This window comes from Phaethon aethereus, assembly GCF_964289735.1.
Source record: "Phaethon aethereus genome assembly, chromosome: 2".
NCBI classification, from domain to species: Eukaryota; Metazoa; Chordata; class Aves; order Phaethontiformes; family Phaethontidae; genus Phaethon; species Phaethon aethereus.
Window position 1 is genome coordinate 59820029 of NC_138582.1, and position 25590 is coordinate 59845618.

Consider the following 25590-nt stretch of genomic DNA (forward strand, 5'->3'; position numbering starts at 1 on the left):
CCCTTTTGCACCATGACCTGCCTGACTTGCCCTTACTTACCCTAATACTGAAAAAGGAAAAAAAAAAAATAGAGTAGTCATAAGTATTACATGATTGAGAAACTAAAGCAACTGGTGATATGTGGGCTAAAGAGTAGGTGTATAAATAAGTCACACTGAAACCCACTGATGAAGTAATTGCTGTAGATTTCACTTTACCCCAGAGGGACTTGCAGACCTTTTTTCAGAAAGTAAGTTAGAAACAACTCTACCACCTAGGAAGAGGTAACCTGATAAAGCTTCTCTAACACTTCTTCTAAATTTTCCAATTTTTTTTTTTTTAAGTTTTTTTGAAAAGGTCCTTGCCACTGAGTATTACTCTTTGGAGAACTTTCACCTGCATCAGCCTGTTCCTCGCTGTGCTACTAGAAAAGTAACTCCCTGAAATAAGCACTTTTCTCAAGGATGAGAGCTCTCAGCTTAATTTTAAAAATTCTAGTCTCAAATGGAAACAAAGTTAACCATTTCTCTTTGTTTTTCAAATAACTGGATAAAAGCAGTCTAGAACAGAAAAGATCCAAAAAGTATGTACAGTTAAGTTGGTGATTTTCTTGAGCAGGTAGAAAACAGAAGTTAAAAATATAGAACCTTCATCAATTTCTCACTCTTCTTGTTTGTGTGTTTGTATTAAGAGCAGGGTGCTAGAAAGGAACTGCTTGCCATAGTTTTATGGTATCTGTGGCAAAACAATCGGTACAGCAAAGTGAGAAACACACAATGTAGGATAATGTAACAGTAAGGCAGAAAACATGTTTTACATTAAGAGATTATTAATGCTCCAGACCAAGTTTTCTGCATGAAACTTTACCTAAAAAGATTGCTTTGCTGTTTCTAATGTCTCATGTGTATGTATTAAAATTGCTTACCCATTCATGAGGGGACTTTCCCGAAACAAAGATCACTCTAACAAAGCGCTTGTTCACCACTTCAAGTCTGTCTACCTATAGGAAGAAAGAACAAAACTTGTGATGTGTTCAGAGTGTACAGTCACTGCACTTCCATCACAGCTAACAGCTACATGTAACAAATACAAACCTGCTCTGTTTTCCAGTAAGGAGAGTAAAATTCATGTTGTAGATCAGGACAGTTCCACAATCTACAGTTTGGCCATTAGGAATGGCATGAGGAATCATGTATGTAATCAGTAAGCAAGGAATACTAGCACATTAGAATTTAGCCTGAAAGGATGACCTCACACCCTTTTCCAAGGAGAAAATCCCAGTGCACACCTCAGCTCAAATTACAGGTACAGTGAAATCGTTAAACAATACTTAACTATTTCAATGCTCAAACAACAAAAGCAATAGACCACACAACTCCAAACTCTTGTAGAAGCTTCCAAAACAAAAACAACCAAACTGAACAGAATGAGAAAACTTAACTTTGCTCTTACAATTGTCTTCCCTAATATAAAAGAATTCCTGTGCTACCAAATTAAAACACAAGAACATCAATTAGATGAAGAAGAATTTACTTGAGGTAACAAATACCATATGAACTAAAATCAAGAATTGAGCTGCAAGTTTGCAGATATCTACTATTAAGCAAGGGATGGGGAGGCATTGATAGAAGTCTCAAATGGTTAGTTTCTTAAATTTGACAGGGTCTCTTCAGAAGGCAACTAAAGTTTCTTTCCATTTTTTCTTCCTCCTTCCATAAAATAAACTCCCTTAAGATGCTGAAACCAGTTAAAACTAGCAACGGTTCTACAAGTTAGGCCTGAACTGCACACAGACTAGTAACGTTTCCTGAACTCACTACATGTGGCCATTTCTGGCAGAACTGAAGCAAAACATGAGCTAAGAAGCCACTCTAGATCTAGCCTGACTTCATGCAAAATTACCTGAACTTTTTTTTTAAAAGTGTATAACCTCAGTAGTGCTGATGTCTTCTCCGCATTAACTGGCCACCACTATGGCAACCAACAGCATTTGATGGCTATATATTTAGCTTATCTGAATATCCAGGCTACATATTACAAAGGCTCAAGAGACTTGGTTTTGTGCAACAACCCACTTTCATAATGCTCTTCTGCAACAAGGGTTCAGGCTTCGTTCACTATAACAGCTAAACTAATCTTCCTACTGAGCTAGTGTCTTACTGCTTCACAACAAATATAATCAGTAAGGGTTTTTTCGACAAGATGCATACATAATTGTCAATTAAGAACAGGACTGTCTAGGCAGAAGGGGAAAAGCATACAGAGCAGCTCTGCATAGATCAGGAAGACAAAGAAAGGTAGGAAACAACCTGTTTAGCAGTTTACCAAAGTAATGGAGGAGTAGGAAGCATGCTGTTAACACAAAATCCCAGGTCTGAAACCTAGAAGAGGAAGCCAATGTTTTCCTAACCTGCAGGTGAAGCTACAAACAAAAGACTAGTGGCTCCTGGAGTGGAAAAGGCCTGTGTAAGACACTATCTCCTGAACTTCAAGGCATTACCAACCTATTATTCCAAGCGAGGAAAGCTGCCAAGTTCTACAGAGAGATAGGACACTGACAATAAAATTGACTGCTCCAGTAGTGGCTCCAGGTAAGAAGGAAAGAAGAAATAAGAGAGGAGGAAACAAATAAAAGGAGGCTAATTTACAACACAGTTATGCCAATTTACAGTCCTTGGAAGGGATCCTTTGATTGCCCACCCCCACCTTTCTGTTTGCACTGCTGCTCCTCAGCTTCCCTGAAGAACTGGTTTAAGGCATGAAACAAGCAGGACACTTTTTTTTCAGGGGGGTGGGCTCGTGGAAGTGCTTAAGGTTAGAAGTAAGTTTCTTCTGAGAGCAGCTTGTCTGTCTGCTTAAGCCATTATGTCAGCTTACCTGTACTGTAAGACCATATGCTGAGAGACTGTGGTTACACTGCCTCTTCAAACTAGCATCAACACAAGCTATCCAACAAAGAAGTTCTGTCCTGAGCCACTCACTCCCTCTCCTCTCTCAAACTGACACAAATCTTCATACCGCCATCCAGAACATCAGATCAAGGAACTGATTAAGAAATGAAAGGATGAAAACTGATCCCCTTCTCCCTCCAAAGTTACTTCTGAGCCAGTTCTCACTCCACAGGTACATGAATAGAAGCATAAGTGGGGAGGCAGAAATAAGCATCTACAGCACACTGATTTTCTATTTTGATTCCCCTCACTACTCACCACTCCTTTAGAAAGGTAGTTATTGACAAAGTCTTTCCATGTGATTTCTCTCCCAGGGACCCTGAAGAAGAAGTAATATACAACCATTGTCCAGAAGAAAGAACTTCCGACTACGTACATCCGAAACTCCCTGACATCCCATGGAATGTCACCCTAGTAAATGGAAGAAAAAAAAGGTTTTAGACTCTTATACAGTAGGAACATAACAGCTTCTTACACAGTAAGAACATAACAAACAGATTCTAATATCTATTTCTGGCTTCTATTCCCTGCCCTCAAGGTTACCACACAGAATGTCAAAGCAAACTGTATTTTGTTGTATGAACGTGCTTCAGTAACTTCAGATATAACTGAGGAATTACAACATTAGTAGAAAGTCTGAAGTGTTTTACAAATAGTAATTGAACTGTTTTGATCTAGGAACTACTTTTATAAAAAAAAAGTTTTGCCATCTTTTATATGACCTTTCTCTCTCCATTCTAAAACAATTTTTCCTGCCTTCCAGGACTATGTGCAAGACCTACAAAACAAACAAACAAATAAAAAACCACCAAACCACTAAGAAGAAAATCCCAGGAATGAGAGGAAAAAAAAAAAATTATTCCTACTAAGTAAAATCAGAAAAATATTCTTCATGTTCTTGTATTGCCAGATGCTATAACCTTCGTGCTACAGCTAATGACAATAAATACAAATTTCAAAAAGGAACTTACATAAGTATTCTATTAAGGTCACAATGGCTAACAGTAATTAAGGTCAGAACAGCTAACAGTAAACTACATTTAACTAGCATTGTACGGTCAACAAGTTTTACAAACTGACATTCTGAAACAAAATAGGAAGCCTTTAAAGGCCTGAGGCTCCACTATAAGAATACTGACTACTAGCAACCATATTTATACAGCTTAAAGCTCCATTAACATTCCTGAACCAGTGTTAGATGCCTCTGAATGTATATACAAAACTGTTATTTATGAAAGGCACTGAGTGGGGAGCCACCTAGAGCCAGTTACTACGAAATACTAGGCACAGGAGGCTTAAGGAGATTTAGGCAATTAGAATATGGCCCTAAAAAGAGGGAAAAAAAAATCCAAGGTTATTTCATGGGGACAGGACAGGTAGTACCATGAAGAAAGATATTTTAAAGTCAAGACCTTCTGTAATCTGGTCCACCAGTTAGTTTCTTCTTTCTTGCCACCTTTTTTTCCACCACTGCCACCTCCTCCACTACTAGTCCCACTAGGCTGTCGGGGACTAGCTTGCTTTGCTTCTAACAAAAACAAAACATAACAACGACAGAAAAACACATCTTTACATCTTATACCAATCTCATACTAAAGAGTTGTTGTGAAAAATGAACTAGTTTGCAATGCTACAATAATTAGGATGTGAGAAACCACATTTCCCATAGAAAAACAGATATATAGTCCATTAACTGGCAGAGACACATCTGTCTCATATAGCTATGATCAGAAGAAAGGTCTGTTAATTGCATAACTGGTGACACTGACACAACAAGAACTGAAAAATGTCCCAAATATAAAAAGAAGCCTGTTATAGAGACTGCATGAAATTTATTTCAACTGCACTAATCCAAGCCACGTGCAAGATTATTCTAAGCACTTTGTTGGGGGTTGGGAGGGGGAGACTGGTGACTTTTTTTGTTGGGGGGGGGGGGGGGTAGGTGAGGATGGGTTGGGTTGTTTGGATTTTTTTGTTTGTTTTAAAAACACCACAAGCTCTAAGTAACATCTCCTCCCCTATTTACCCCTCCAGTCATACTATGGTGCTCTTAAAGCTCAGGGTTTATTATTGGTATCACAGGTTGAGCATCCCTTTTAATATTCTAGAGACAAGCACAGCACAGGAACAACCAACTGTAGCTGAGTTCATCTTCATCATTCTTCTACTCATCCAATTCACAAGGTGCCTGCACGGCATAGCATAATGTCAACATACTCAAGAGGGTGAGAGAGAGCACAAGACTAAGACACGCTCCTTCCAACCCTAGCTCTTTCAACACCTTGGCATTTTGGGGATCTAGGCCTGACACCAGATTTTACCATTTGATGTCTAGTGGAAGGAAAGCTGCTGCTCCTATTACCGCTCTTATAAGAGGCTCACGGGGTTACTGCCTCTTGTTCTCCTTGAAGATGCATCATATAGATTTCTGATGCAACAGAGTGGCTGTTATTGTTAATAATTTCCAGATTCATGACCCCCCCCTTGTAAAGATAGGGCTCTTTTTAGCATTGCCACTACTCACTCCTCTTTGAAGCAGCAGGCTACATGGTTGGTCCTGGCTAAAGAGCTGGTTCTGGATCCTCACATAGAGTAACAATTCTGGTTATGCCATGTAACAAAAGCCAAGAACTATACACATAGAATATCTCTGAACGCATGACTATGTCAACTAATAGGAAATATTAAAATGAGAATTTAAGGACAGCATTCCAACAGAATCATATGAGAAAATAACATTTATTTTGCTTTCATATAATGTTTATCTTCTGGAATAACATTTAATAAAAATATATAAATTCCCACTTCTAAACTAATCTGGTACTGAAACATCTTCCCTGAAAAATAAACAAAAAACCCAAAGCCACAGTCTAATTTAATGACTACACATTCCACAAAAAGAACCGAAACCAAGCAGCTTTTTGTACCTTTTGTTTCTCCAGCTGTACCTTTAGTTCCATTAGCTTTCTTCCCATTGGGAAAATACTTTTCAAATCCTATTAAGAAAGAGTTAAAGAGCTCGTAATTGTTTTTTAGTTTATAATTCCATTGTTACACTTCAGAGGTCGCAAGCTGAATGTATACAACAGCAAAGCAGCTAGCAACATATAGACTGCAAAAATGGTTTTGTTCTTGTCTTTTTGTTGAAGAGCTCTACCAGGTTCCCATAAATAAATCTACCACTGTTGACAAGAAAATATCAAATGTATTTCATAACCTAAAGTAAAGCTAACTTTTAAACCAGAGATAAACAAGCTTAGGTCAAGAGAAAATTGCATTGCATAGTGTGAAGTTGAGCAAATGGCACTCATTCTTTAGTACCTCCTAAAAGTCTCATAAATCAATGTTCCATCTCAAGATTAATGGCTGGTCAGTACAAGAACTTACTTCCCCCCAGACAATAAACTTAAATGGCACACAAGGGCAGTCCTCAGCAAGGAATGCAGTCTGCTTCACTTCACTGATCAAAGTTATAATCACCTTTGGGAGGCTGAGAGAAAAGCCTTCTGCAAGCAGCAATTACACTTGCCAAGACAGTACTTCTGTGAGTAGTAACTCCAGTGGTAACTTCTTCGCGGAGCTGAAAGATGAAAAATAAATAGAAAGCAACAAGAAGGTGCCACAGAAATCTTCAAGCTGTCTAGTAGTCCTGAACTGCAACACGTCAGCTATTACTTCACAACAGGAACTTTACAACAGACTTCTAGTCCACTTGCTGTGGACCAGAGTGTAAGACAACAACAGAAATGTCAATCATATGGGTAATTTCTACAGCAAGGAAATTTTTATTCCATTTGTTAAGAGCAGAGTTTCATCTTACATACAAATATAACATTCTTTATTAAAAGAGAAAAATCAAGCAGGAAACCCTACAAGCTATGAACATTCAATACCTCAACACTGATCCTGTGGGAAATATTTCATAACACCAGCTGAATGACACTTAAGTGCAACACTAACTGTATTTGTAAAAGCATGATCCACAGAATGCTGAATTATGTTTTGTTAAAGAACTGCAACTTTTTCCAAATAGTTAAGAACCTGTAACTCCTGAATACGAAAGATCTGCTTGAATCCGAAAGAAAGGAATATGGCAGACAATGCTTACATCCAGCTAAGAAACCAACAGAGGAGGAACGAACGCCAATTCTAAAAGCAGACCTAAACCCCTACGTGGGTAAAAGTGCAGTTACAAAAACATAACAAACCCAACTCTATCACACCTTGTTCCAAGACTAACTGTTTACTGTTATTCACCACTTAAGTGCAATGAAGGAAATACAAATATTTTAAATGACTAATGCTTAATTAAACTGTTGGTATCATAACTGAATACTTAAAACCAAAGTAAATTGAAATTTTATTAGAGAAATCAAACCCCCTTTCTTCAAGAGGGACATATTTTAGATAAAATCCCAAATTATCCCCTTCTTAAAAAAAAAAAAAAAAAAAATCAAAACTTCCCCACAGGCTGACTGACTGTCAGAGACTTTCTGCCTCTGTTTCTTTCTGCCCCATAGAGGCACTGTCTTTCTCTTTTCTTTTTGATAATAAGGTATTTACCTTAAGAGACAGAGAAATAGTAAAAAAACCCAAACAAATAACAAAAAACAACAGGTCCTGGAATACCATGACCCAAGGTATCCATGCAAGACAGAAAACATCTGTCTAGGACTAACACCTCCAGGACTACATCTGTGAAGGAAAGCTCAATCTTAGCATCTCCATAGCCATTTTGTTATAGTCAAGTTACAATGGTTGTAGACAAAACCTATTTTTGCATATTAAACAAACTTGTAGGATACTAGATTACCTGCTAAGACTACTCTAGGAATGCTGACATACCATTAATTGAATTCTAACTCTCCTGAAGCCTTCTATGTGGAAGCTTCCCCCTCCATCCCTTATTAAATGATGAAATACATCAGACTTATTCCGAACAGGCATCTAGTTCCACCTGCTGGAATCAAGAGGCACACCAAAATGTCCCTGTTGCTTGCCTTTGCTGTAAACTGAGCTAAGAATTCTTAGGCTTCTTGATCCAGCCATTATTTTGTGCTGCTGCACATCTTTGAATAAAGTCTGATACTGAAAATCCAAGAGGATATTTTGCTGATCACGAAAAGCATGTGCAGTGCAGGCAGTCTGGAGAGTGGCTAATCTGGAGAATAGCTGCTAGGTCCAATACACTATGACCTCCAAAATGAGCAATTGTATCTGTGCTCCTAGAAGGAGCTTTAGGACAAGAGGGATGCATCTGTGTGAGCAATAACATAAAATGAGCTTGCCACAGACCAACCCATCTGTAGTTCAAATACAAACAGGTAGTGAATGTTGCAGCAACTGATGAAACTCAAAGACATGTCCAGTAATACTGGCTTCTCTTGTATGTCACTGGTCTACAACACCAAAAAATTTGGGAGTTACTTATTCCACAAGCTTAGATTACTTTTTATTTGTAAAGAGAAAGGAATATTCAGAAACCTTTACTCCAAATAAAATACAGCAACTGCTCACATTTAAAAGAAAAGTTTAAGTAAGCCAAATCCAGTTGTCCAATTGCCTGGCTCAGCTAAACCATATTGGGTTTATTACAGAATGAAGTTATAGTTTAATCAGGTTGGGGAATGGGAGTGAAGGAGAGAAAGAGGAGGGAGCAAAGGAGAGTGAGAAGGGTAAGCAGGTAGAGCTCTGGGGCAGACCTGAATAATGGAACTGGTTTGTTGCTGGATTGTCTCTGCAGATCCTAAGTTCCATGAATAAATGCATAGTCACCTGTCAAGATAATACGCAGAGAGCCAAGTGTTTTAAAAGTTGTTTTGTGAGGAAAAGGAACAACTGACTTCATGCCACATACAGTAAATCACCTGACTGAGTCTGGCAGGCGTGCTTTTATGCTACCAACAGCTCTAGGTGAGTCAATCTACTGAAACATGCAGTTTCCTTTCACCATAGTGTTCCTGGTAACAACTGCTTGGGATTGGTGTTTGATTTTTGGGGGGTTTATTTGGACTCTAACTCATCAACATGAAAACTGATCATATTGATCCTGATACAGGACCTGTCCCTGGGTTGGCTGGCAATGGGAATGCCACAGCAAGCTTAGCTAATATAAGCACACCCACTGCCTAAGCAGAGGAAAAGCAAACAATGCACATTTGGACTGGATGCTTAAATAGTACAGTGGCTGTTTTGGGCTATGTACCACGAAAATCTTGCCAGCTTTTCTCAGTCAGAGATGAAAGAACTGTGACAGAGTATAACACAAAAACCCCCACCTTCTCTAATTTTTTTTTTTCAGGCAAACCTTGTGACACCTACCTAAAAAAAGACCTTTTTAAAAATGGAGGTTCAAGATAAGCAGGTTTAAAGTATGCAACAGTCTATTTTACAAATGCAATGAAAATATAACTAGTCCAGTGTATAATGTAAACCCAAGGTCTATAACAGCAAAGAAATGCCTTCTCCATGATTCCAATGTTAAATAAAATGGGTAATTTTAACTAATCAGAACTACTGACTAGACATAAACATTGTAACCATAACCCTTTTTTTTTTAAAAAGACAAGGATACAGAAAGCAAGAACAGAAAAATACACTCTGTTATGTAAGCAAAAGATCAAGAATCTATTCATTCAAGGAAGTTACAAGTTTACAGCTTTATTCATGAACAAGTTAAAAATCAACAAAATAAAACAAAGCCAAAAGTCTTAAGATTCACCAAAATATTACATAAGAGCATATTAGGAAGGGAAGGGAAAACTGGTAAAGAAGTCCAACTTCATGCAAGCTGCTTATTTTGTTTTGATAACAGCCATTATATTTTTTTAATCTTTCTTTTTAAAAAAAATTTTAAAAATTGTTTTGCTACCTATACACCCAGATGCTAGAATGAATACAAAGTTCTCTTCATAGTTTCTATGTTCCATTCCAAGTTAAAACTCAATAAATTTTATTGACAGAAATGAGAATTAGCTTCCTGACAGATTAGCAGTACTGCTGACAGTGTATCATTTATTGTTGTAATTAATAATTATTGTATTGTTCAGGTCTGAGCAAAAACCACCACAAATTCAATATTAAAAACAAACACATATTTATACTTAGGACCAAGTTGCTAATATCCTTATGTCTATTCATCTCACAGTTATCCCTATCCTAGTGATAACCTTCATCCTTACAAAGCTGCAATTGCTCCCCACTCTATGCCACAGAAAAATGAAGCAACGTGTCCAAGATGCCATGGAAAGGTGCAGGAATTAAGCATCTCCCTTTTCCCAAGCAGTAGGCAGGAATCATGGAGATGACAGGCATAGGCCTGTCATTCCTCTGATATGTCAGGGTTGACAACAAGGGTAAGACATATCTCATAATAGCTGTCAGTCTGAAACATTTTACTAAGAACGATTTATCTGTTAATACTAGAATAGCAGCTTCAAATCCATACCACTTTTGCACCGTGCAATCACGTAAAGCAAACAACTGACCACGTGCCTTCTCATTTTCAGCCACGCTACCGTGGTGCTTGCTGACAGCCCAAACCCCCAAACAAATCGCGCAGCCCACAACTCAGATGCTACGTGCAGACAGCCACAAACCCACCTACCACGAGCCATCGCCCTTTTAAAAAAGCGGGGGAGGTACGACGGAGTGAGGTGGAACACACCACCTGAAAACCCGCTGGGAACCCGGCAACACCGGCGGGTGCGGCGGCGGCAGCAGCAGCTCTCAGGTGCCGCCTCATTCTCTCCGAGAAGAAAGGCTCTCCTTCGGCCGCCCCCGCAGCCGAAGACGCCCGCAGTCCCCGAGGGTGATCCCGCACGGAGCCTGGCTGCCGTTTGCGGGCCGGGAGGCGCCGCAGCTCACGCCCATCCACCGGCCCCCGCTCCCCGCCACCCGGAAGGGCAGGTACCGAGCAGGCAGGGGGCCACCTCCGCCGAAGCCGGGGAAGGCCGCGGGGAGCAACGAGGAACACTCGGCCGCGGGCAGCGGGGTGCCTCCCCCCGCCCCGGAGTCCCAGGCAGCGGCGGAACCGCCCCGCGCGTCACGGTAGCAACCGAAACCCTTCCCCCATGCTTACAGCCAAGGGGCGGTGGAGCGACCGGCTGGGCCCGTGCCCTGCCCCTCACCTGCGCCAGGCAGGGTCTCGCCCCTAGCAGGCCCCTTCCGCAGAGCAGCTGTTGCAGCAGGACCCCGGGGAGCCCCCGGCGCCGGCAGCTCCCCCGCGCCAGCAGCAGGTAACGGTGCGCCATGACGCAAGCGGCCGCCTCGGCCCACCGTGTCCGCCGGCCCGCGCCGCCGCTCCTACCGTGGCCCCACCCCCGCCTGTAACGTCTGACCTCATCGCGCTGCGGCGCGCATTTCCTCTACGTCCGAAGGACGCCTGTGAGCCCCGCCCTCTCCCGGAGATCCCGCCCCTTAGCGGCGGCCGAACCTCGCGTAGCCCGTCTCCCTTTTCTGGCCACGCCCCCCGCCGTCACCTCCCCGAGCCTCGCCCCCCTCAGGGCGCCGAGGGGGCGTGGGCCTTCGGTGGACGGTGACGGGGTGCGTTTGCTGAGTCAAGGCGTGCGGATGGCGCGGCGGGGCATGGCCCGGTCGACGCCGCTGAGAAGGGCGGGCTTCCCCGCTGGCGCGGGCGGGGCCGGCTGCGAGGCTCTGGCTGCAGGAGGGCCTCGGCACCCCAGCGCTCCTCCTCGCCGCTGCCGAGGGGGATGGGTCTCCTGCGGCATTGCCGAGTACACGTGTGGTGCCAGTTTATCCTGATGGTAACGTTCAACAGAGCCTGGTGGAAAATAAGAAAATTGGTTTCCTTTTCTTTTTTTCCCCCCAATATAATGCATTTTATATCGGTACATTCACTATTAAATTCCTTTGTGCAAAGGCCTTTACGTGAATTAAGGCGTTTAGCACCATCACCCTCAGCAAGTTTGCAGATGACACCAAGCTGAGTGGTGTAGTTCACACGCCTGAGGGACAGAATGCCATCCAGAGAGACCTGGGCAAGCTTGAGGAATGGCGGGCCCATGTGAACCTCATGAGGTTCAACAAGGCCAAGTGCAGGGCTCTGCACCTGGGTCAGGGCAACCCCCAGTATCAGTACAGGCTGGGGGATGAAGGGGTTGAGAGCAGCCCTGCCGAGAAGGACTTGGGGGTACTAATGGATGAAAAGCTGGACATGAGCCGGCAATGTGCGCTCACAGCCCAGAATGCCAATCGTATCCAGGGCTGCACCCAAAGCAGCGTGGCCAGCAGGTCGCGGGAGATGATTCTGCCCCTCTACTCAGCTCTGGTGAGTCCCCACCTGGAGTCCTGCGTCCAGCTCTGGAGCCCTCAGCACAGCAAAGACATGGACCTGTTGGAGAGGGTCCAGAGGAGGGACACCTCTCTGTGAGGACAGGCTGAGAGAGCTAGGGTTGCTCAGCCTGGAGAAGACAAGGCTCCAGGGAGGCCTTATTGCAGCCTTCCAGTACTTAAAGGGGGCTTCTAAGAAAGATGGGGACAGACATTTTAGCAGGGCCTGTAGCGATAGGACAAGGGATAAAGGTGTGAAAATAAAGAGGAGTAGGTTCAGACTAGATCTAAGGAAGGAATTTTTGACAATGAGGGTGGTGAAACACTGGCCCAGGTTGCCCCGAGAGGTGGTAGATGCCCCATCCCTGGCAACATTCAAGGTCAGGTTGGACAGGGCTGTGAGCAACCTGATCTAGTTGAAGATGTCCCTGCTCATTGCAGGGGGGTTGGGCGAGATGACCTTTAAAGGTCCCTTCCAACCCGAACTGTTCTATGATGCTATCGTGTCACTCCTAGGTATAGCAGCACACACACTACACCTGGCTGTGTATTACATCCACAACCGTCAGCATGTTTAAAGCAAAACTCCCACGTAAGTAATTTGTAAAGGTTTATTTGTTAACAGCTGTGTGATCAGTTAGGTTTCTGGTAAGACACAGCTGCTTTTTCAGGCTGCACGTTTCCAGAGCGAACTGAGGCCGAGCAGCCGACCGAGGTGCCGCGGGCGCCTGCTTCCCGCAGCAAGCGCCGCCGGGCTTTGCCCTGGCGGGCCTCAGCACCGCGGAGCGCGCGAGCTAACGGCGATGGCTCGTTGGTGCCGGTGCGTCTGCCCGCGCTGCCCAGCCTCAACAGGCGCGGAAAAGGGTGGGGGAGCCGCCGAGGAGGGGTGGTGGGCGTGGCAAGGCGGTGACGGAAGCGCGTGACGCAGGAGCCGGCCGGGCACGTCCGGTGCCGGCACGGGGAGCCCCGCCCTCCCGTGGCTGCTCGCGCTCGCCGGCCGGCCGGTGTGTGGCTAGTTCAGGCACTGCCGAGCCTGGGCCGCTGCCGCCCGCCCGCCCGCCTGCCTTCCCCCCCACCGGCCTTGAGGAGAGACTGAGGGCGGCCATGAAGATCTGGAGCTCGGAGCACGTGTTCGGGTGAGGGCTGAGTGGGCGGCGAGCCCCCCGCGCGCGGCGGCCGTTGAACGGTGGCGCCGCTCCTTCGACCGGCCGCGCCGCCGCTGCGGCGGCTTGCTGGGCCGGGCCGGGCCGTGTGAGGGAAGCCGGGCGCTGCCGGGGTGAGGACGGAAATAGGAGCTGCCCCCAGGCGCGGCCGGAGGAGAGAGGCTGGCAGTGGCGGTGGTTCCTGACCGGTTATGCCGGTGGGAAGGCTCGCCCGGCAGCCGGAGTGGGGGGCACCGGCTTCTGGCGTCCTGAAATTTTCCGGTGAGGGGGGCCGGGCTGGGTACGGTCCCCGGCGGCGCGTCAGCGCTCCCGCCGCTGCTGAGCCTTCGTCGCCTTAAGCTTTCTCCTGCGTAGTCGTTCCCCGTGCGGGGGTTTCTCCCACCTTCTGCCGCTTGCGGCGGGAAATACCGTTCCAACAGCGCAGTGGTAGAGCTGGTCCGGCGGCGTAATGGCTTGATAAAGATGTGGGCATTGAAGGAAAAATAACTTTCACATTATTAAAAAAAGTAAGTCCCAAGCTACTGACGTACTTGATGATGTATTCCAAGAGGTATGGGCAGAGTGACTGTGTACCTTAGCTGTCACATACTCTCACAAGAGATGCCTAGAAGACAGCCATTAAGCAACAGCTGAGTAAGTTTTCTTACTGTCATTCTTTTTCTGCATTAAATGCATTTTGGACACGGTTCTGGTCATCCAATTCCATTTTATTTTAACAAGAGAACAATAGGCAAAAGTATCAATAGGTATGTAATACTTGCTCAAGCTATACTGGGAAGCTGACGTGGAGGATGCAGCGGCTCTAGTGCAGCTCTTTAAAATGCCACCAGTAACTCATCTGCTACAGGTCTCGTAAAAATCTTGAAAGCTGAAGAGCATCAGGGGTGATGGTTCTTATTTACAAAACAACCCAGATGTGCAGTTTTCAACTTCTTTGATTACACTAACACAACTGAATTCATTAAGCTGTCAGAGATATTAGGTGTTCAACTTTAACGTTAGCCTGGTATAAGTAAACTAACTTCTAATATGAAATGGCACAGAGAGGCTAGTAAAGGCTGTTTGTGTATGGGATAGCTTCTGAGTTTGAGATGAGTATCCGTTACCTGTGAAACACAAAATCAATTTTTATTTGGCATTTTCTCATCAAGATCTGATTGGAACACCCCATCTTATGTAGTGTGTGTGGGTGTAGGCAGTTCAGTTCAGGGGTTAATAAAATATTGTTGTGCCTTATCAGATCTCTGACTCATAAAATCCCTCAAGGACACTTAACAGAAATTTGACATTTTCAGTTTGTGTATCTTCTGTTGCTTATGATGTATAGTCACTGAAGGTAACAATGGTCCTCCAGCTCTCCTTCTGATAAAGGAATTGAGGGCTTGCACCAATAAAGCTGAAAGACCTGTTCTTACTCTTCTTGTTGGAAAAAGAAATTATTTTTCCAAGCTTCTGTTTGTTCTTGCAGTGGTGTACTGTGATGCCCTTCTGTACCAGTCTATTAAGACTAAAAGTAGTGCTCTTAAAAATCAAATCCATTTAGGGCCCTAAGTGCAACTCTTATGTACAAATTGGCACCCCTAAGACTTCTTATGTTAGATATCAATAGTTGAATATTTAAAGGTACCTTTAAAGGTTATAAACCTTTCATTCCAGGTCTGTCAGTTATTCTGAATATAGAAATCATTGCTTGGGGGCAGAATTTCTGTACTGGATCAAGTCCATGATTTCTCTAGCCTCCTGTGTTTCCAAAGAAGACATATGAAGTCCCATAACAAGAGCCATGTGGACAGCTTGTCCTCCAGTAGTGGGGCTGCTCTGATCCCAGGAGTTTGAGATTATCAAAACTTGTTTCATAAAAACAGTTCTGTATCGAGAAGATTTATTATCCATAATGTAATTCGTGCTTACAAGCTGCTGGAAGCAGTAGTTTTAGGCACAAACTTAAGGCAGTGAGCTGATATGGTTTCTGAAAATCTGTTTCTTTATTTTGAACTTCCTGATTTATTTTTTTAGTTGATATAAATTTCACTTTGCTTTTTTGCTACAGGGAGAAGCTGATGATTTCTTCATTAGTTTATTTGGTGTACTTAGAACTATAGGAGAATTTATGTTGGAGTGTGCTTCTGGAGGTCATCTAGTCTCCTTCTCAAAGCAGGGCTAAGTTAAATGTTAGATCAGGTTGCTTTTCTGGTTGAGTTCTGAAACGAATCGAGATTCAGCAATCTTTGTGGACAGCTACCCTGTTATTGTGGGGTTTTTGCACAGCTAATTGGAATATCACTTGTAGCAATTTGTGACTGTTGCCCCTCATTTCTCTTAGTCTTGGGTTAATAATTCCTTTCTTTGCTGTGGAGAAAGAAAATTTTTTTTTTCTGTTTGTGTATCAATACTTTCTTAGTGCCTTTCCAAGCATCACTGAATTCTGAAGGGACTTTTGGGAGCTACGAAGTTGTACAGCACAGGCCATACTATGCAAGCTAGATCCCTGATTTTAGTCTTGTCTGAATACTTGCAATTAAATACAAAATAGTTACAAAGAGTGTCTCCTCTTCTTTTTACAGACACCCCTGGGATACAGTGATCAAAGCTGCTATGAGAAAGTATCCCAACCCAATGAATCCCTGTGTGGTAGGGGTAGATGTCCTTGACAGAAGCCTTGATAACCAGGGGAGGTTGCATAGTCACCGTCTTCTCAGCACAGAGTGGGGATTGCCGAGTATTGTAAAAGCGGTATGCTTTTCAAGTCTCAATGGTTTATTAAGGGTGTGATGCATTTTTATGTTGTCATCTGAATGGGAGCTGAATTCAAAGTAAAAGCTGACATTATAGGAAATACCGTATACAAATATCACATAAGCTGTAATTAGTGTACTTAGTAGTGAGAATACGCTGTAGGCTTTAATATGCCTATAGTGTGTATATGTCTATACACGCCTTCCAGACTGGTCTGTGTCATGCTGTATGACTGATACAACCTACCAGAATGTAGTATTGCCATTGATCAGTGTTCTGGTATCCATGAATTACTTTGTATTTATTTGGGGTCACTAAGAACTTGACATTTATGCTTCTCAGTTGTTTGTTTGTGGTTTGTTTTTTTTTTTTTAATTTTAGTACTTAACTTTTTTATTTTTTAATTTTTTTGTTGCTTCCCTTTCAGATTTTAGGAACAAGTAGAACGCTGACTTACATTGAGGAACATTCTGTGGTAGATCCAGTGGAAAAAAAGATGGAGCTTTGCTCAACTAATGTGAGTCGTAGCTTAAGAAGTTCCTGGTAAATAGTTCTGGAGATCAGATGTTTTGCTCTTAACATTTAGATTAGAAATGTGTTTGCATCTTTCCATCAAGAGGCAGCAATTTCCATGTCTTAGTTGGCTCTTTTTTTTCCCCTCTTCCTTCTTCACAAATAGGAAACTTTAAATACTTTGGGTTCAAATGATTGTGATTCTGTTTTTAATGTAAGAGTATTTCTCAGAATGCATGTAAAATAGTTTGAGCTGAGTAACTTGTTTTACCTCATGCTGCCATTTACAACAAAAGTTTTAATTTGAAATGCCTTTTTTCACAAAATGTAAATGGAGTAGTATGCTATATTTTGGTGTCCTGGGAACTTGTAACTATCAGATTTAAAGCCGGGGTTGTCTGTAGGAGAGCCTTGTCTCTGTGCAAGAGACATTGTCTTTCCTGAGTATTAGTTTTCTGTACACTCCAAATAGTGTTATGGTGGTCTTGGTCTTGAAGAGCCTCTCTAAACTGCATGCCATAAATCAGGTAAGATTCAACATCCAGAGAAGATGAATGGAAAGCTGTTTGTGCTTTGTTTTGTGAATAGGAACTTGGACAGAATTAGATCTAGGATAGGAGAAGATGCATTACCCTATATAGGTCTTTTTATTGACTGTGTTCTGGGTTTTATATTCTGTGTACACTGCTTTGTCTCTGACATTGAGTGCTCTACTACTGAGTAGTGCTGTTGATAACTGAAGAATGAAAGGTGAGAAGTGAGGATTTCAGCTCTTATTTTTCTTTTTAAGATTACTCTCACAAACTTGGTGTCAGTTGATGAGAGACTGGTTTACACGCCTCATCCTGAAAACCCTGAAAAGTAAGTAAAGATATGTGTGTGCTGCTTTGTGTATAGGAGATACTATGTTAGTCCAATTCGATTTAGGTATTAACTTTTCTTTATTCTTTTACAGAACTGTGCTAACTCAAGAAGCAATTATTACTGTTAAAGGCATTAGCTTGAGCAGTTATCTGGAAAGCTTAATGGCAAACACAATATCTTCTAATGCCAGAAAGGTATATCTTTATTCTGCTTTCTCCCTCTCTCCCCCCACCTCCACTTTTCTTTTTGTTGAAATGGTAATTGCCAATCATGTGTGCTGAATACTATATTTAATTTCTCTAAACATTGTGCACAGAATTTCGACTGATTTTGTTCTAGGACCTCAGCAAGGAGAATATAATTTCCCAAAGTATGAAAAGGGTTCACTACTAAATCTTTGTTTTTCAACTAAAATTGCACATCAGAACAACCAAACTTCTATGTGTATGCTACAGTGACACATAGCATACACATATTATTGGGGTTTGGGTTTTTTTCCCCCAAAGCACTTTTTTGAACACTAACCATTTATTTCCAGGAGTTAGTGCTAGTAGTGACTATAACTTCCTTTTCAGCCTTTATAATCTGGATTTAGCAGTTAATGCTAGCATATTTTCTATGCTGCTTTGTCAGTTGTTCCTATCCATTACTGAGCTGTCTCCTTGCCTTTGGCTGAAATGTAGTGTAAGCAGAGGCAAATTCTTTGAAGAGGTGAAACTATGCTGGCTTTTGCAGGTAACACTACACCGACTCCTCTGTCTTGTGCTTGCTTTTTCTAGTTGGCTTGCAGCCATGGAGCTGCACTTCAGCACAGACAGAGCTACAGGGGTGCTTATTCTTGGGCACTTTGTCCTGTACTTCCTTGGGGAAGGTGGGAAAGAAATGGAGTTGCTAGAGAAGCATAGGCATCAGCTGCCTAAAAGCAGGATGAGTGCACCTGAAATTTGAGTTTGTGCTCTACATTGCTGGAGAGGTTCAGCGCAGTGGGAATTTGGCCCAGGTAACTCCTACTATGCCATAGAGCCTGTCCTTTGGCCAGCCCTTTGTCCTTGTGAGAGATGTTGCTTTACCAAGGTAGCATAAGCCAACTTGGTAGGAGGTATTGACCTATATATTGAAAGACTCCTTTTCCTCCCTTCTGTGTGCTTCTCCAAAAATGAGAGGAAAACAGGTTAAAAGCAGGGGATGAGGAAGGAGTGATGGGTGATTTCTAGACACTGAAGAGTAATTTTAATTAGCTGAGTGCTCTCTGTGTTTGTTTGAAAGTCATAAATGGAATGTATTTCAGTTAAATTACAATTCTATTCTGATCCAGTTTCCATTTAAAAGTCTGTGTGAGGTGTATTTTTGAAAGGGAAGTCCAAACCCTGGCTCACAACCAAACTTCAGGCTGACGTGGAGGTAGCAAAGCACTAGCTAGTTGGGATGGCCAGACCAACTAGGCATACTTGAAAGGGCTGGCTGAGCTCCGCTCGTAGCATCTATCACATTTGCACGTCTCTAATGAACTCAGAGAAAGAGTGTAAATATTTCTTGGTACATATTCAGGTGTTGCCTGTGCGAGAGCTCGATTTCTTTTAAAAGTTGTTCTTCTGTTCTGCCATTTTCAAGGAACACAGTAGCTTATAAGCTTCCTGCAAATCAAAAAGACTTTCCTGTCCTGTGTTCTTTCACTGAATAGTCTCTTCAGAGATGTTAAACTCGGCAGGAATTTGTACTTGCTGTTACTGACCCTTTCTTTGCTACCCAGTAACCCACTCTATCACTAGCTCTTTTTGCATGCTGTGCTGTGCCTCTGTGTCCTTAGCACCCCTCTTAAACTTCATGAAAGTTGCTGAAAAATGGTTTGTTGTTCTAAAGAAATAGGAAGTAAGTATTGAGATTTTGCTCTGAGATAGAGATGGCAGATGATGCATTATTGCTTTTAATGATGATGGAAAAATCATTTGCCATATGTTGTAAATCTTTTCTGTGTTACTCCAGGGGTGGGATGCTATTGAGTGGATAATTCAAAATTCTGAAAGCGCTCTAAGCTAGCAGTTCTCCACATCTGCAGTTTATACTAACTAGTGGTAATGCCAGCGTTATTCTTCTTGGTACAGCATTTCAGCTTTCTAGCAAATATGTGCATGGACTGTTGTCATGTGAATTTCATAAATTAACCTGCATGTATGTTTTCTGTACATTGCATACAGGAATGGCAAACATGTTCATTACACTGCAGTTGTAGAGAATGACTGTAGGTCAGATCTAGACTGGATCAATTAAGCCATGCTTATGCCACTGAACAACCAACTTGCTGCAGCCATGTCTTGTGCCACAGTATTGCTTATGGTTTGAAAGTGGAATGATGACTGCAGATAACTGGGCATGTGAATGAGTCCCTCTACCAAGTGTTTGACTGGGTCCTAGTTTCTGTGATTGCAGTAAGCAAAACTGGTACCTGAAGAAATTAATAAATTGGCTAGTGACTGGAATTGGCATTATAAAAATGAAACAGAATTGTACTCTTAGGATATAAATGGATTTCTTGGAACAGATTGCCTAACAGGGATAATCTTTTGCATAGTGAAATTGTATTTGCTTTTATAATGCCTGAGGAATATTGTTGCCCTTCTGTGAACTTCTGTGGAAATCTGTACAAAGCTGGAAGCTGTCCGAATGCCAGACCGTTGGTGTTTTTCATTGGTCTTGTAATTATATGCATTTCGGTAGTGACATGTCCCTTAAGCGATGTGACTATGAAAAAATCTGACTTCAGAGTTGAAAGAACGGAGTGTACTTGCCTCTGTGATACCTCTCTGCAGATTGTTTCCCTGCCACTAGTCAGTGTAGCCTGACTCTGTCATTCCTGTATTGGCTTATGCTTCAACTAATAAGATTCCTTAAAAAAAAGAAAAAAAATCCATTATGCTACTTCTCCTAGTTAAGAATGTAGGGGTTTTTTTACACTGCTTACTTTGAGATCAGTGTACGCCATGGGTGTTTGCTTTTATGTTCTCATTCCACTAAGCTTTTATGGCTGTTTTTCTGGAAAACATCAACTACAAAGGCTCAGCATTTATCAGTCACTTAAGCTCTACCAACAAATCTTCATATGCAGCGTTTGGTCTGCCAGACACGTCATACTGCTAACCTATGCAATAAAGACTAATATAATATGCATGCTTGGTTATGAATGTGCTTGCTTAATGACTTACTACAGAACTTGTTGTATGGTATGAAACTTTATAGATCAATCCTCTGTCAGATTTTTTTTTTTGGTAACTGGGTAGTTCTACAGTACTTTGAAGCTTTGCATCTGGTTGAGATTTGTAACTTCATTTCCTGTGCAGAATATTCCTGAGGTCTTCCTTGCCAATATCACAAGTTTATTCTTATCTGCAAAATACACCATATAGTGTATGCAGGTCTAAGGAGACATGCAGACCTATGCAGTCTCAAAAATTGAAGGAGATATCTTGGCGCTACAGCTGAATGTCATGGATTTTTTTTTTTTTTTTTTTTTTTATTTTATCTTATCAACAAGTGTATCAACTAAAACACTATCACCTGCATGTTTCATAGTCAGGGCCTGAAAAGAATCTCAGTATTTTTCTACAGAGCTTTCTACATCAAAGGTGTTTGACTTTCTGACAGATCTTCTTTGTGCAGTTAGACAAAATATAACATCTAAGCTGTTGCTGTCTTAGTTCTCTGTGCCTGTGTCACCTAAGAGAGGACATTTTAACCTGACTCTTAAATATCCAAATGCATACTTACTGAAAGATGATTCCTCCTCTCTCCCCCCGCTTTGTTCCTTACTGAGCACTCCACTTGGCTAACTCATGGCTAGTTACAACTTGTTGCTATGAAGTAGCCTACTCCTATCTGAGTGCTTTTATGCATGCTTAGATGCTGTTCCCAGGTCTTGCACAGGATGTAGAGATGGTGGAAGTTACCACCTGCTGAAGCATGGTTGATTTGGTGCTCAAACGGAAGGAACTCATAAGTTAAATCATACTCTTCTAAGGGTCTTTTTCTGCAACCCATACTTAAACTGGACAATTTAAATTATGCTTTCTTGAATATCGTTAGTATTTTTTAAAGGCATATCTTGAATTAAGTTAACTTAAACATACTAGTTCTTGAGGTAGTTCTGGGTAGAGCTGAATGTCTCTTTCTGAGCTCTGGCCCAGAGCTGAACACTTTGTTGTGATACGTCGATGACTTTTCTCAGTTTAAGGACTGCCTGCCAGTGCAGATATGGCAATTAGTGTTTATTTGATGAGCTCCTGTAATATAAAAAACCTGAAGAGAAATGGAGTTAGCCCTTTATTGAACTTAGTGAGGATCTGGAGATAAATATGCTCTTATTCACAGTAAAATTTTTATTTCTTTTAATAGATTACACTTTGCAGCCTGGCACTGGGCTTTTAGTATTATTCCAAAGTAATGTTTCTAGCCTCAAAAAAATCCATCAAGTTTATGTGTGGGTTTTGTTTTGACCTTTTCTTTTTTTTTTTAGGTTTTCAAAGCAGTCTGTGCAGATTCTTGTTCATGCTTAGTGGTTTATAAAGGACAACAGCAGGATCTAGACAGTTTGTGAGGTTTTTGTTCACTTTATCACCTATAATGCATGCAACAAAAATAACACATCATAGTTCAGAATAAAACTCTGTGTGAAGGGCCGTTCCCTTCCTTGCCATCAGTCTCTACAGAGGGCTTGAACACTGACACTGGCTCTTCTGAAGACTTAGGACTTTTTGGGCTCAGGCCCTTTAACTCCAGAACTCCTCTAGACTTGGTCAGAGCTGTGTGTCTCCCAGTTACTGCTCTCCACTGTTTGTACTTCTTACTCTTAGTAGGGTAATAGAGGTGAATGTCGCTTGGCTTCTCTTTAAGTGAAAAAAGACCAGGTGTTTTCCCGCTCTGATCCCATCTGCTTGTTTTGGCAGCAGCTGTCATTCTGAGATTGTGGAGCTCTAAAATCTTGCATTTTTGTTTTTGTTAAGACACTTCTCTTTATTTTCTTGACTTCATTGTGTGGCTGCATGCTTATCTTGTGGTTATTTGGGTGCAGCTGCTACAGGGGCATCTTAAGGCAAAAGGTGTTTGACATGCTTAATTTGCTGGATTCCCCAGCTCTTACTAAAGCATTGGCTGTCTGTGCCTAGCTTTGAGGCACTCCCATTCTGAGAACTGAACAGAAAAAGACTGTACCTTGATGTAAGAGGTGTGACTGTAGTCTCTCAATTCTTCTGTTTTATATGCTGAAAAATTGCTATGCATGAATGTAGAACTCAGTGTGAGTCCATCTCTGAACTCCTGGTAGAGATCAAATCCATAGTTGCTCCATCAAAGGGCACTTGGAAGATTATCTTTCTTTGTCCTGGATCTTCTCAAAAACTGTCAATGTAACTTGGCTAATGCATCTGAGAACAGTATCTCAACTTTGCCATAAATTTGCTGATATTCTTTGCATGGTGGGAGCAGCAAACAGTAAAAACCAGCAATACTCCTGGATAAGGGAACTTAACTGCTGAATTAGGCTTTATGCCTACATGCTCTACTGGGAGCTCACACCAGTATTGCATTTACTTCTTGCATATTGGTTAGGCAAATGCCTTTGTAGTGAAGTTTCCATAAGATGGTGCTCAGGAATTATCAATATAATCTGGTATCAAACTATGCAGGATGTAGAATTAATTTTAAAACCAGTCTCATGTCTGACAGAGGAAAAGCTATAGATAATGAACAGTGGTGTTGTATTTGTTCTGATTCTAAATTCCAGTATTTTCCTGGCAGGGTCGGGATGCCCTGGAGTGGGTGATCAGCAAACTAAACACAGAATTGGAGGAGCTGAAGTCAACGCGTGAGGGCATGAAACCAGCCATGGCAGCAGCGTCAACAGAAAAATAAAACAAAAAATACCAAGTAACTGACAGAAAAGTTTTATTCTGCAGACTTCTTTGTCGTTCTCCCTTCCAAGGCTGATCTGCATAGGGTTTATATATTTATAAGAATACTGGATCAGCGGAAAAGTAATCTCATCCATCATCTGCACAGCAGCTCCTGTTGTCTACTGAAGATTAAATTGACCTCCTGCAGATACTCTTTGCATTTTAACAATTTATTTTTAACACTGGAAACAAAACATTTAGCAGATTTAAAACTGCGTAAATGTGCCTTTTATAAACGAAAAGAGAGGATATTACATTTACACCATCTCAGTTTTTCGTACTCAAACTTGAAAAAAATGCATGTGTGGTATTAAGGTTTTTCCATGTGAACATTTGTTCTGTGAAGGGCTGATAGGTACTAGAGCACTGAATTTTGCCTGTTTTGTAATCTGATAGTGTCTTATAACCATTTAAAGGGAACTGTAGAATTAGATATCTATCTCAAAGATCATCCTGAAAAGCTAAAACTTGTGTGGTACTAACTTTTCCTACGTTGTCTAAATGTGCTGCCTGAACATGACACACAGATACTTTACCTCTTAGATGTTTGTATCCAAACAAAGATAAAGTTTCTACTGATGTTAATAGCCTAAACAGTTTTTTGGTGGGGAGAAGGGTATAATTTATTTTAATATTTATTAAGTTGCCCTAGTTCCTCCCCTCCCTGTCAGGAGAAGAGTAGTAATTCCTGGAAGGTGCTGGAAAATATTTATTTATCTCTGAGAAACGTACTTGTAGGCTACTTGGATGGAGAGACTGTGCTGTTCCACTGGTCCTTGCTCTTCACATCATGTCTTAACTGACGGAGAGACTGATGCAACAACCAGAAGAGCTGAAAATAAATAATAATGAAATAAGCAGGAAGTTTGAAATCCAAAGGGTAAGGTTTCAAGAACACGTACTTTTCAAACCCTGAATGGAGAAAACAAGAGTACAAGAAAAACAAATGGACTCTCTCTTTTTTGAGTGCTTTCTACTAACTACTGACAACCAGCGTAACTGAAATTTTTTCAATACTTTTCCGCATTGGTACAAAGTGGTTTTAGGATCATTTTAAATGCTTATCATTACCTAGAAAAATACTGCAGAAATTGCTTCCTATAAAACATGCATAAATTTATATTGGTAACAGTCCTAACCCTGTCTGATGTTCACAATGTTTTCGTATTTGGTCCAGGTGTAGTATATGTTTCTTAGCTGTCTGTTAAGGCATTTTAACTTATTTTTTGGTGTGCACACAAAGTGCAATAAATGTTGCAAGGATGTTTACTCGTTCCAGTGGCAAGCTTGTGTTTAGGAAGCTGTTAAAGAGCATGAGTAACTTCTAAATAACTAGAAAAGTAAAATGTTGGTCACTGTTTTCATCTGGTAATTTTAAAGTGTCTGTAGCTTAAGGGAAATTTCAGCATTCGTATTCTGGTTAGTTTGAAAGTGATCATTAATTTGGGTGTAACTACAGTCTTGCTAAATTACATGATCCTAATGAATAAACTTCATTTAAAAAAAAATATGTTAGTCAAAAGCAATTAAATGAGTAGCTAATATTTCCATTGCTCTGTTTATATGGTCCTAAAGCCTTTTTTTGTTTTGGAACAGAAACTTAAAGCTTTAAGTCTGATAGCAGCTCCTTTCTGGAAGGTACGCTGGATAGCTTTGATGCAGGTCAGTTGTGCTTCTCAGAGGAGTGATGCCAATTCCTGGATGAAGAATGCAGAAGATGTTCTAGCTCCTGGTGGCCTTCTGCTAGGGAGGGGAGAGCAGAGTTGGCAGAGTTCTGCAAACAAAAGGAAAAGATGAGTAAGTGTGTGTGCATGTGGAAACCTGTACTATAGCATTTCCATACATGCCTGCTGGAGATGATGAAAACATAGCTGTCGGGGGGTAGAAAAGTCTTTGGAGAGGTTCATCTGTTGCTTCAGTTTGGAAGAATTGTCTAAAGCTGCTTCTTGCATCAGATTTGAAATAATTGCTTAGTGTTGTCTTAGAGCTGACTGACTTATGTATAGCATCTTCCAGCACTTGCAGGTGTCCCCGAAGTCACCCCGGGCTCCTAAATTCTGTCTAGGGCCAAGCTCCTCTGCCACACCTCAGGGTCAGTACAGGTTATGCATCAGTTTTCTGGATTACTTCCCTTGCACTTTGTTTCCTTC

The 25590-nt window shown here is 41.7% G+C and overlaps 2 protein-coding genes across 3 annotated transcripts in view; one reads left to right on the top strand and one right to left on the bottom strand.

The window, feature by feature from the left end:
• Positions 1–11318, bottom strand: part of AFG3L2 (AFG3 like matrix AAA peptidase subunit 2) — a 29217-nt gene extending 17899 nt beyond the window's left edge. The window contains exons 1-6 of the mRNA XM_082014526.1: positions 11061–11318; positions 6412–6511; positions 5859–5927; positions 4344–4459; positions 3190–3342; positions 906–980 (exon numbers count right to left, since the gene is read on the bottom strand). Of these exons, the coding sequence (XP_081870652.1) occupies positions 906–980; positions 3190–3342; positions 4344–4459; positions 5859–5927; positions 6412–6511; positions 11061–11183 (636 nt within the window). The 5' untranslated portion in view covers positions 11184–11318. The remainder of the gene's footprint in view (positions 1–905; positions 981–3189; positions 3343–4343; positions 4460–5858; positions 5928–6411; positions 6512–11060) is intronic.
• Positions 11319–13326: 2008 nt separating this feature from the next.
• PRELID3A (PRELI domain containing 3A) lies at positions 13327–23510 on the top strand (the record flags this gene model as incomplete). Of its 2 annotated transcripts, none has more annotated exons than XM_081996682.1 (6): positions 13327–13358; positions 15950–16118; positions 16549–16638; positions 17425–17495; positions 17590–17692; positions 23286–23510. In XM_081996682.1, 6 exons carry the CDS (start codon positions 13327–13329, stop codon positions 23397–23399), a joined length of 579 nt encoding a protein of 192 aa, XP_081852808.1. The 2 variants fall into 2 exon arrangements, with proteins under 2 accessions (XP_081852808.1, XP_081852809.1); XM_081996683.1 differs by lacking the exon at positions 23286–23510 and adding an exon at positions 19482–19535.
• Between the last annotated feature and the right edge of the window lie 2080 nt (positions 23511–25590).